Source organism: Dendrobates tinctorius, unplaced genomic scaffold (genome assembly GCF_039654945.1).
Source record: "Dendrobates tinctorius isolate UK_male_01 unplaced genomic scaffold, ASM3965494v1 ptg000439l, whole genome shotgun sequence".
Taxonomy (NCBI): domain Eukaryota; kingdom Metazoa; phylum Chordata; class Amphibia; order Anura; family Dendrobatidae; genus Dendrobates; species Dendrobates tinctorius.
The window spans coordinates 311,821-324,070 of NW_027362102.1; the positions used below are offsets into that span (position 1 = coordinate 311,821).

The window sequence follows — 12,250 nt, forward strand, 5'->3', positions numbered from 1 at the left end:
TAAGTATTTGAGTCTTTATTGTTTAACATCATGACTAGTGATGGGCGAGTCCTAAATTACTCGGAATCGCTTGACTCTAGCGAGTCCGAGCCCAGGACTCGCTACTCGTTGCCAGTCTAGCGAGTCCAATGTTAATGAATGGGGAAGCGAGTCTTAGCGAGTAATGTGCGATTTACAAATCGCAGATGTGTCTCGGAAAGCGCTTGCATTGGCGATTTGTAAACCCCACTCGCAACAGTTTGTTGCTGCTGTGTCCGAGTCCAAACTCGCATTTGTTTGTCTTATTTAGCGCCGATGAGGCGAGGGAAGCAATTTTCTCTAGCACACACCATGCTTTGAGCAAACAGGAAATAATCCGAGTCGGGTTGACATACGCACACACACACAGAGCAATCATGGCCCGTGTCACTGTCAACACGCTGCAGTTGATTGATCTGGTGGAGGCTCGGCCCCTGCTTTGGCTCCCCACTGACCCTGCCTATGGGCATAACATCCAGCGGACTACAGCCTGGAGGGAGATCGCTCAAGTGATGTTCCCTGCATTCCATCGCAGTGGCCATGATGCACAGAGCAATATGGGTAAGTTAAATGTGTTCACACGTTATATTGCATTTACCATATATACTCGTGTATAAGCCGACCCGTGTATAAGCCGACCCCCCTACTTTTGCCCCCAAAAACTGGGAAAACATATTGACCGCTATCCTGGTATACAGCGGCTATCACTGGTAGACAGCCCCCCAGCAGAGTATACAGCTCCCCCTGCAGAGTATACAGGCCCCCCAGTGGGTATACATGCCCCCATATTATGGTATACAGGGCCCTCAGTGGGTATACAGGCCCCCCAGCAGTGGCTATACAGGCCCCCGTGGGTATACAGGCCCCCAGCAGTGGGTATACAGGGCCCCCAGTGGGTATACTGGCCCCACGTGGGTATACAGGCCCCCCAGCAGTGGGTATACAGGGCCCCCAGCAGTGGGTATACAGGGCCGTCAGCAGTGGGTATACAGGGTCCCCAGTGGGTATACAGGGCCATCAGCAGTGGGTATACAGGACCCCCAGTGGGTATACAGGGCCCCCAGTGGGTATACAGGGCCCCCATGGGTTTACAGGCCCCCCATAGCAGGGTATACAGGACCCTCAATGTGTTATCATGCGCCGTCGCATGGTTGCCTATATTTGGATGGGGTCACAACAGTACACTTAGTTTAAGGGCTGGTCCTCCTGGCTCTGAAGGCCAGGGGGTTGGGTGTATATTAATACCACTAATGAGCGGAGTCTGGTGCCCGCACTATTACATTCTCTATGCGTTGACATGTGCCCTGCCTCATTTGTGATTGTGTCAACGTGAGCTCAATGTCCGTAATGCTGTTGATGATGTTCCACACTGTCGTGTCACTGTGCCTTGTATACACATTACACACACAACATGAATAAAATGTTATTGTTGATTTGTACACATACTTTTTGTGTTTCAAATGTTACACATGTCTAAACCCGGTTTGAAATAATTTCACAGTTAACAATCTTACAATACGGTGGAAGAGCTGCCGGGATCAGCATAAAAAGCAGCACCGGAATAACTTGGAGAGGGGACCGGAAGCAGATCAAGGGCAGATGTATCGCCACTACGATCGGTTGTCCTTCCTAGAACCGGTGGTCCATATGCCAAGGTATGTGTCTGCAGCACTGTTGTGTACTATTATTATTATTATTATTTATTTATATAGCGCCATTAGGTTCCATGGCACTTTACATGAGGATAAGGGTTAACTAAAAAAAACTGTAAATGAAGACAATCAGGTCATACAGGTACAAGAGGAGAGGACCCTGTCCACGAGGGTTCACAGTCTACGTATGAAGCTCTATAATGAGTGTGGTGGTTTACATACCCACACTGGAGTTTGTTTCTGCCATGGTGCAACAGATTTCTATTACCTTTGGCAATGATCCAGGACATACACATTTATAGCCACATTGTGACGTTGGGACAAATAATCAATGTTCTGCAGGGTGGGCAGACACAATGTTCCGTGACCTCACAATTAGCTATTATTGTTGGCATGTTTGTGGAACAAAGCCATGTTCTTCCCTGCAATGGCCTCTAAGGTGTTTGGCCTTGTCTGGTTTGCCTGTCGTAAGCATCATTTGTATGTGTTCCTAATGGCCTCCACTTGCATAAGGGCCACATACATCCCTACACGTTTAGTTGTGGGTGTTTTTTTCGGCTAAATAACGTTGTAAGGATATACCCCTTTTGCACTAAACTGTTTGTACACCATCCCAGATTGTTGACACAGTCACACACATTTGAGGACACACATACCCTGTATCACTACAAATACGTTAACTGATGGCCACATTACGAATCCTCTGAAAAACATAGTGTTTTAATGCTGTATAAAAGCAATCTAAAGGGGGCCATATTTTCAGTGCAACAGGCTTTTATGTCCAAGGTCCTTTAGGAAACCAGAAGTTTGCCCTTGCTGCTCCCGGCTTTGTGTTCGGCCCCGTTGGAATAATTGTAAAACTGTCCATCTGTGCATACCACCACCTTGTTTGGCACCAACGATGTGTGACCTGCTGCTCAAAAACAACCCCATACTCTATGTCCATTACAGTCGTTTCAAAAGCCAAGCCATATGTTTTGTGGGTTTTATTTACCAAGACATTCCTGATTAGCTTACATGGCAGCAACAAGGAGTGTAGGCCACTAACGCCGAATGCTCATGTGTCACCTATGCTGCTGGACTCCATTTCCTGTCTTGCTCACCTGTCCTATAGATCTGGGTTATGTGTATTGAGACCAAGGCCGCCCACACTGCGTCTTTTAGTGTCCATCTGATGGCAAATAACCCTGAAGAATGTGTTTGCCTCACAGTGTCAGGCTATAGCTTGGTCCACATAAAGTTACAACAAAAAGTCAATGCAATAGTTGTGCCCACTAATATGTCATCAAGTGCCTAAATACCTGTCCTGCCTAAGGCAGGGCACAGTGTAATTGTGCACACAAATTTTTAAATTTCTAATGTAATGTCAAAAAATTGAGGACCAACACTACCCGCACATAGAATATTGGTTGAGGCATGAGCCAAAATGTCCTTAATTTATTTGCTGCAATTACATCTTAAGGCCAACAATGAAAACACAGAATACACAGAAACACAGAGTCAAAAAAGCGTGCAAATTTTATGTTTGACCTATGTTTTTGTTTCCAAATGCAACCCATTCACAAAATTTTTTGTGTATTTTGCCACAGAGCTGTTCACTACCGCAGGCGGCATCAGCACAGAAATCCTCCGGCACAGCTGCCTGAAGAGGCGAGGGAGGCCCCTGAACCACCCCGACTTCAAGTGGATGAACAAGATGTGGGAATACCAGCACCACCACCACCACCACCAACACCACCAGCTTTGGGGCATGGCCGGCCGCAAGGAGAGGAGGTTGAAGGGCCACAAGAACTCACTCCCCACCAAGGCCAACCTCCTGCAGTGGAGGAAGCAGGATGGCCAACTGCAAGCAGCAGCAGCCATGGTCTGATCCCGGGGGCACAAAATGACCTGCTTGGACAATGTGATGCTGCTGACTTTGCCCGCAGTCTCATACCGTTCCTGGCTCTCATTCCAGTGGAGAAAGCACTGCGGACAAGGTCAGCAATACACATTGTCCTTGATGCTAGTCGCCCCCCAAACCACCCTGGCGAGGTCTTTCATTTTTTGGAGCGGTGGCAACTGTCACCCTCCAACCTCCTAGACAGGCCCACACCCCGGGACAGCTATGTGCCGCCCCATAGAATCATAGAATCATAGAATCGTAGAGTTGGAAGGGACCTCCTGGGCCATCTGGTCCAACCCCCTGCTCAAAGCAGGATTCGCTAAATCATCCCAGTCAGATGTCTGTCCAGCCTCTGTTTGAAGACTTCCATTGAAGGAGAACTCACCACTTCTCGTGGCAGCCTGTTCCACTCATTGATCACTCTAACTGTCAAAAAGTTTTTTCTAATATCTAATCTGTGTCTCCTCCCATTCAGTTTCATCCCATTGCTTCTAGTCTTTCCTTGTGCAAATAAGAATAAAGTTGATCCTTCTACAATGTGACAGCCCTTTAGATATTTGTAGACAGCTATTAAGTCTCCTCTCAGTCTTCTCTTTTGCAAACTAAACATTCCCAAATCCTGCAACCTTTCCTCATAAGACAGGGTTTGCAGACCGGTCACCATTCTGGTCGCTCTTTTCTGAACTTGCTCCAGTTTGTTGATGTCTTTTTTAAAATGTGGTGCCCAAAACTGGACACAATATTCCAGATGAGGTCTGACCAAAGAGGAGTAGAGGGAAATAATGACTTCACGTGATCTAGACTGTATGCTTCTGTTAATACATCCTAGAATTGCATTTGCCTTTTTTGCTGCTGCATCACACTGTTGACTCATATTCAGTCTGTGATCTATTAGTATACCCAATTCTTTTTCACATGTGCTGTCACTTAGCCCTATTCCTCCCATTCTATATATGCTTTTTCCATTTTTATTGCCCAGATGTAGTACTTTGCATTTCTCCCTGTTAAAAACCATTCTGTTAGTTGCTGCCCACTTCTCCGGTTTATTTAAATCTTTTTGAATCCTCTCTCTCTCTTCTCTAGTATTAGCTATCCCTCATAGCTTTGTGTCATCAGCAAATTTAATCAGTTTACCCTCAATTCCTTCATCTAAATCGTTGATAAAGATGTTGAACAATACAGGGCCCAGGACAGAGCCCTGTGGTACCCCACTTGAGACATTCTTCCAACTGGATGTGCAGCCATTTACGACCACTCTTTGGGTCCGATCACTAAGCCAGTTATGAATCCACCTAACAGTTGCCTTGTCCATTCCATACTTAATCATTTTTTCAATAAGGATTGTATGAGAGACTTTGTCAAATGCTTTGCTGAAGTCAAGATATACTATACAGCATTTCCTTGATCCACCCAATCAGTGATACCGTCATAGAAGGAAATTAAGTTAGTCTGACATGACTTATTAGTTACAAACCCATGCTGACTCTGTTTAATCACTTCATTCTTATCCAGGTATTGACATACATGTTGTTTAATAATTTGTTCAAAGATCTTTCCTGGTATAGAAGTCAGACTCACCGGCCTATAGTTACCTGGGTCCACCTTCTTCCCCTTTTTGAAGATAGGAACAACATTTGCTCTTCTCCAGTCTTCTGGCACTTCTCCTGTTCTCCAAGAATTTTCAAAGATTATAGAGAGGGGTTCAAAAATTTATTCTGCTATCTCCTTCAGTACTCTGGGGTGTAATTCATCTGGACCTGGAGACTTGAATTCATTTAGGCTAGCTAAGTGTTTCCTCACTATCTTTCTGTTTATAGATATCCTGGATTCTTCTATTCCCTTAATAGGACAGTGAATAACAGTTGATGTTACATTTCCTTTCTGAGAGAAAACAGATGCAAAATAGGAATTTAAAAGTTCAGCCTTCTCAACATCCTGTCTTACCATTTCATCATTTTCATCCTGTAAAAATCCTATAGCATCTTTAACTTTTCTTTTACTTTTGACATATCCCCAAAATCCTTTATTATTGCTTTTGACATCTCTTGCAAGCCTCAATTCATTTTCAGCTTTAGATAATCTGATTTGTGCCCTGCAGGTTCTGCAGACAGCATTATATTCTTCTTTAGATATGCCTCCCTCTTTCCATTTTATAAACATTTTTTTCTTCCTTTTTAGCATGTGCTTAAGTTCTGTGTTCATCCATCCTGGTTTCCTTAACTGCTTCCTATTCTTCCCTCTTTTCGGAATTGTTAACAACTGTGCTTTGAGCATTTCATTTTTCAAGATTTCCCATCCTTCCTGGACATTTTTGTCTTTAAGGATATCCAGCCATTGGATCCCTCCAATTCTCTTTCTGAATCCCTTAAAATCTGCCTTTCTGAAATCTAACCTTGACGTCTGAGTCTTCACAGGTCTTCCGCCTCTAGTTATCCAAAATTCTAAAATAGCATGGTCGCTACCTCCTAGGGTCCCAGCCACTTTTACCTCCTCAACCATTTCCTCCCTGTTTATAAGGATTAGATCCAAGGTAGCAGTTCCCCTTGTTTTCTCCCTTACCTTTTGGAAGATAAAGTTGTCAGCAAGAGAGGATAAGAATTTCCTTGACCTGTTAGTTTTGCCTGAGAGAGATTCCCAACAAATGTCTGGATAGTTGAAATCTCCCATGACAACTATGTCATATTTTTTGGAGAACTTGGCCATTTGATGCATAAAGAGTTCATCCATATCTTCAGCTTGCGCAGGCGGCCTGTAGTAAATGCCTACAATGGTGTCCTTTCCATTGTTCTGTCCTTGTATTCTTACCCAAACAGTTTCCACAGAACTCCACAGATTGATTGATTGATTGATTGAGTGGAGGCCCCAGAGGCCTATACCTCCTTTCTCGGCAGGGAACAGGGACCTACTCAATTTCCCCACACCGGCCCAGATGATCCACCCTACAGGGTCAGAATCTGTGGCGGAGGCCATACGTGGGGCCATGGACCTCCTCCAGGACCAGGGTGATGGTGGGCAGGTACAGCCTACCCCACCCAATGAGCCCACCTACCACCATCTGTAGGTTAATTTATTGTTTTTTTTTTTTCTTTTTTGATAAAAAATGTGCAGTGCACAATTTGTTTTTGTTTTTTTCTGTTTTGTTCTGTTCCATGTTTGCCGTTAAGGCGTGTGAATAGAGAGTTACAAAAAACAGCTTTGTGTATGTCTTTTTTCAGGTAATGGATGTGTAGGTTGTTTTGTGGGTGGGCTTAAAGTCATCATCATTAGCAAGTACTTTACGGCCCGCATGGCGCATGAAGGCACCTTGGTTAGTATGTGTAAAATCATGACTCCACATACAAATGTTGCTGACAAATAAATAGTGCCTGTGTTTGGGGGGGTTACTTAATGCCTTGCTATGGCAACCAGACTAGGAACACAGATGCGAGAGGCTGGGACGTCTACTTGCAACACAGCGCGTCTATGCGTTTTCTCCGGAGCGTACAGTGGGACCCTTCGCCAGGCTCCAGCAGGATCATAGTACAAGCAACGCCCACGATGCAGGCATAGGCTTGTTGCCTCAAAAAATTAGCTCAAAGGGCTTAATAAAGTCTTTTTTGAAATAGAGGAGGGTGCGTGGCCCATACTATATACTTGCTTGTCCTACGAGCATAGTACAAGCAATGCCCACGATGCAGGCATAGGCTTGTTGCCTCAAAAAATTAGCTCAAAGGGCTTAATAAAGTCTTTTTTGAAATAGAGGAGGGCGTGTGGCCCATACTATATACTTGCTTGTCCTACAAGCATGGTACAAGCAATGCCCACGATGCAGGCATAGGCTTGTTGCCTCAAAAAATTAGCTCAAAGGGCTTAATAAAGTCTTTTTTGAAATAGAGGAGGGCACGTGGCCCATACTATATACTTGCTTGTCCTACGAACATAGTACAAGCAATGCCCACGATGCAGGCATAGGCTTGTTGCCTCAAAAAATTAGCTCAAAGGGGCTGTATTGTATTGGATGGAAAAAAAATAAAATGAAAAATGCTCACAAGCGGATGCACTTGTAAAGTAAAATGATTTTTACTGATTGCGTAGTTTTGTTATCATGCAGCAAATGTTGCAGGAACATGACTTATCACATCGTCTGAGCTGAGGGACATGCCGATACTTCCTGTCTTAAAAGGGCATAATGTTAAAAGCGCAATCTTCCAATCATATTAATTATGATTAGGTTACTCTACATTTGGGTACTGTCGTCTGGGGGGCTTACGAACTGCGATGATATCCAGTCCTTGTTAAACTTAATGAGAGTCAGCCTGTCGGCATTTTCAGTAGTAAGCCGTGACCTTCTATCAGTGACTATACCCCCAGCGGCACTGAAAACACGCTCTGATGTCACACTAGCAGCTGGGCAGGCCAGCACCTCCAAGGCATACAAAGAGAGCTCTGTCCAAGTGTGAAGCTTGGAAACCCAGTAATTAAAGGGTACAGAAGGCTCGGTTAGGAAGCTGGTACTGTCACTGACATACTCGTTCACCATGTTGGACAATTGTTGTTTCCTACTCAAGGTGACCGTAGGCATGATCCGTTGTTGATTGGAAGGTCTGTTGAACATCGCCCACTTGGTGGACATCTTACCCCCACCTCTTCTTGACATTGATGGCGTTTGTGTCCCAACCAAAGGCTGCTGTTGCAAAGAGCTGGTACTTCGGGGTATAGCGGAGTCAGACGGTGATATTGTCAGCAAATTGTCAACAACAACCCTCTTGAAATAAACCATCGTTAAGCCCCTGGGTGACTGCAAGAGCAACGACGGAAATTTGTCTTTGTACCGTGGGTCCAAAAAGGTTGACAACCAGTAGAGGTCGCTGTCATAGATGTGAATGACGCGTGGATCTTGGGAGAGACATTGAGACATTAAGTCAGCCATGTGTGCTAAGCTGCAAAGACTCATCTCTTCGGTTACAACAGAATGAGGATCACTACGCATCATGGCCTCTAAATCGGTCTCCGCCTCCTCCTCTTCAGCCCACCCATGGTGTACCGACATAAACGTAGGGTTGGGAGTACCATCAGGGTTCACATCAGTACCACAGAAAAATAAATCTTCTTCATCATCACCCTCATCACCTTCTTCTTCCAGACCCAATGTAGCCTGCTGATATTGGCTTGGCTGGCTAGGATCAGCGATGTTAAATTCTGGCTCCATAGCCATCCGCTGGGCTCTCAAAGATTCTGTTTTGAGATTCATTAGGGATTCGATTAGCAGGCAGAGCATGGGGATGGTGAGACTAATAATCGACTGATCACCGCTGACAAGTTTGGTGCAGTATTCAAAGTTCTCCAGCAACTCGCAAAGGTCAGCGATCCAGACCCACTCTAAAGTACTAATGTGTCTGGTGTGACTTCCGGGGTGACGGGCATGTTGCAGCTGATATTCCGCTATTGCCCTCTGCTGCTCATTAAACCTTGCCAACATATGGAATGTTGAGTTCCAGCGCGTGGGCATGTCGCAAATTAGCCTGTGTTTAGGCAAATTAAATTTGTTTTGAAGGGCTGAAAGACTTCCAACTGCTGTGGAGGAATGTCTGAAGTGGGCGCAATTTCGCCTCACCTTCTCCAGTAGGTCAGATAACTTGGGGTATATTTTCAGGAATTTCTGAACTACTAGGTTCAGCACGTGAGCCATGCAAGGCATGTGTACAAGGTTACCTTGCTTTATTGCCGCCACAAGGTTTCGACCGTTATCGCACACAACAAGACCTGGTTGTAGTTGCAGTGGGGCCAGCCACTCATCAGTCTGTTGCTTAAGACCTTTCCACAGCTCAGTTGCAGTGTGAGGTGTGTCACCTAGACAGATAAGCTTCAAAAGAGCATGTTGTCGCCTTGCTGAAGCAGTACTGCAAAGCTCCCAACTTGGACATGATGGTGCGGGCGGCTCAGCAGTGGACAAGGAAGTTGCAGAAGCAGATTGTGTACTGGACATATATGATGAGGCAGACACCCGGAATGATGTTGTGCCCGCTATTCGTGGAGTTGGTAGTATCGCAGATGGTCCACTTGGAGAAGTTGGGACACTCTCCACCAGGTTGATCCAGTGAGCCGTTAGTGAGATGTATCTGCCCTGTCCACAACAACTTGTCCACGTGTCCGTTGTTAGGTGGACTTTGGCGGTTACAGCATTTGTTAGCGCACGCTTTAAGTTGGTAACCACGTGCTGGTGTAACGCGGGGATGGCACTGCGTGAGAAAAAGTATCTGCTGGGTACAGAGTATCGTGGTGCTGCCACAGCCAACAACTCCCGAAAAGACTCTGTACCCACAAGCCTAAACGGCAACATTTCCACAGCTAACAACTTTGCAATTTGCGCAGTCACTTTTTGGGAAAATGGGTGTGTCGATTGGTACTTCCGCTGCCTTTCATACATCTGTGGCACAGACAACTGGACGTTTGTCGCAGACTCACCAGAGGCTTGACTACTGTCATGTCTCTCTTGTACCGCAGCTTGGGAGGAGTACGTTTGAGCAGGAGCTGATGCCTGAACACTAGCTGGTGAAGGATGGATCTGAGGTGGCCTGGAAGTGTTGGGATCAGAAGGCACTGATTTTGAAGCCAGATGGGCCGACCACTGAATTGAGTGCTTAACAGACATATGCTTACGCATACTGCTGGTGCTCAAGTTTGCTTTTCCCAGGCCTCTGCTTAGCCTTGCATGGCAGATGTTACAGATAACCATATTTGGTACAGATGTGCTATCCTTAAAAAAATTCCACACAGTGGCTTTTCGTCCTTTATGTTGAATTGGAGGCAGAGGAGGATGACTCTGTACAACACCAACTGTTGACACAGTTTGGGCAACTGTGTTTACAGTTTGTGCAACAGTTGGTACAGTTTGTGCAACAGTTGACACAATTTGGGCAACTGTTGTCACAGTTTGTGTTCTGGAGAAAGGAGTAAGCCTTGGTGCTTTTGGCGGTGGTACATAGCCACTTTCCTCCTCCTGGCTGCTCTGTTGGCTATGCATGTCAACAGTCCAGGTAGGATCTGTGGTCTCATCATCCACCCCTTCCTCTTCAAAGTCTTCTGGATAACGTGACTGAGCAGGCTGGCCAGATGAGATGTGTGTCTCATCATCCTCATCATCATCCACCTCCTGAGATGCTGTATGCCTTTGGTGAAAGTGGCTTTCTTCAGTACGAGGTGCTTCCAAACTTTGGCCATGAATAGACATTACGTCTTCTTCAAGTATCTCGTCAGGCAGTGACAAAGAAAGGCCAGATGCAATCGAGGGCTGATAAGAACCAAATAAATCATCAGAGTGACCAAGGTCGCGGTCCAAATTTTCCTCTTGCTGCCGATGGGTTGAGGAAATAGGAAGACTTTGAGGATTGGATGGCCCTGCGTTGTCTGTAGCGACACTAGACTGTGTTGGCAAGGACAATTGTGTACTGCCAGAATCAGTGGTCGAGGTCTTATCAGCCATCCAAGATGTTATCTGGTCATGCTCTTCCGGCCTCAAGACACGTTTTTGTTGAGTACTGGGAATTCTAGACAGGAGAAAGGTAGCTCTATCAATCCTCATCTGTCTACCTGTACCAGTGCCTTCTTGGGCACGACTGCTACGGCCACGACCTCGTCCCTTTGCAACCTCTTTTTTGGGAAATTGTGGTTTTTGTGACATTGTTGACAAATGCACAGTCACCGAGATGGAGTTAGGTGGTGCTGTAGGCGTCACTTGCTGGCGGGGTAAGTGTGTGTGCTGACACCTAGCAGTGAAGCTGCACACTAGTCCCTGCACTGTGCACTGCACTGTAAGGCTTGATCCTCCCTGCCTGCCTGCCTACAGTCTACACAGTACTCCTCTGTCCTCCTGGTAGCTCTCAGAAGAGCTGTTTGGGTTTAATATAAGGAATCTTGAAGTTTCCCTACACTAACTGACAATCCCTATGATCTGCTCAAGCATCTACCTCACCCTGCTCTATCTCAGATCTCTCAGGAATGTAGAGGAAATGGCGGTGGAAAAGGCTTATATACAGCCTCGCCTCTCATACATGACATAGGCATCACGATGGACAGAAGCCAATCATAGTCCTGCCACAACCAACATTACTGAATATGATTGGCTAACATGCTTGTCCATCTAAAAAAGTTTTCTGACCTAACACGCTAGGCTGTCTCGGAAGCTTTGTAGGAACATAACAGATTCTATATTTGCGAGTCCCGAATCCAGTATACAGGACTCGGGATTCGTAGACTCGCTCAGACTCGCTCACAATCGCTGTGTGTTGACATAGGCTGTCTTGGAAACTTGAAGGAACATAACAGATTCTGTATAAGCGAGTCTCGAATCCAGTATACAGGACTCGGAATCGTAGACTCGCTCAGACTCGCTCAGACTCGCTGTTGACAGCGATGTGATATAGCGAGTCTAGCGAGTGAGAAAAAAAAACTCTGACAAAACTAGGATTGCCATTGACTTGCATTGGACTCGTTACTGTGCGAGTAATCACTGGGAGACTCGCCGAGTAACGAGTCCAGCGAGTCCCTTACTATTCGCCGAGTAACGAGTCCTAGCGAGTAGACTCGCCCATCCCTAATCATGACCCATTTTTTGTCTATTGATCCATGTCTGTTCTTTTCCAGACTTTTTAATTGCTTTTAAACAAGTGTTTGTTTGTGTTGCTCATTGTAATAGAGAAATTTGTTAAACCTGAAT

At 45.6% G+C, this 12,250-nt stretch overlaps 1 protein-coding gene across 1 annotated transcript in view; it reads left to right on the forward strand.

Annotated features, from left to right (window-relative positions):
• Nucleotides 1-3,879, forward strand: part of LOC141077355 (uncharacterized) — a 46,167-nt gene extending 42,288 nt beyond the window's left edge. Inside the window, exons 2-3 of the mRNA XM_073564234.1 lie at nt 1,520-1,673; nt 3,260-3,879. Of these exons, the coding sequence (XP_073420335.1) occupies nt 1,520-1,673; nt 3,260-3,809 (704 nt within the window). The 3' untranslated portion in view covers nt 3,810-3,879. The remainder of the gene's footprint in view (nt 1-1,519; nt 1,674-3,259) is intronic.
• The last annotated feature ends 8,371 nt before the right edge of the window (nt 3,880-12,250 follow it).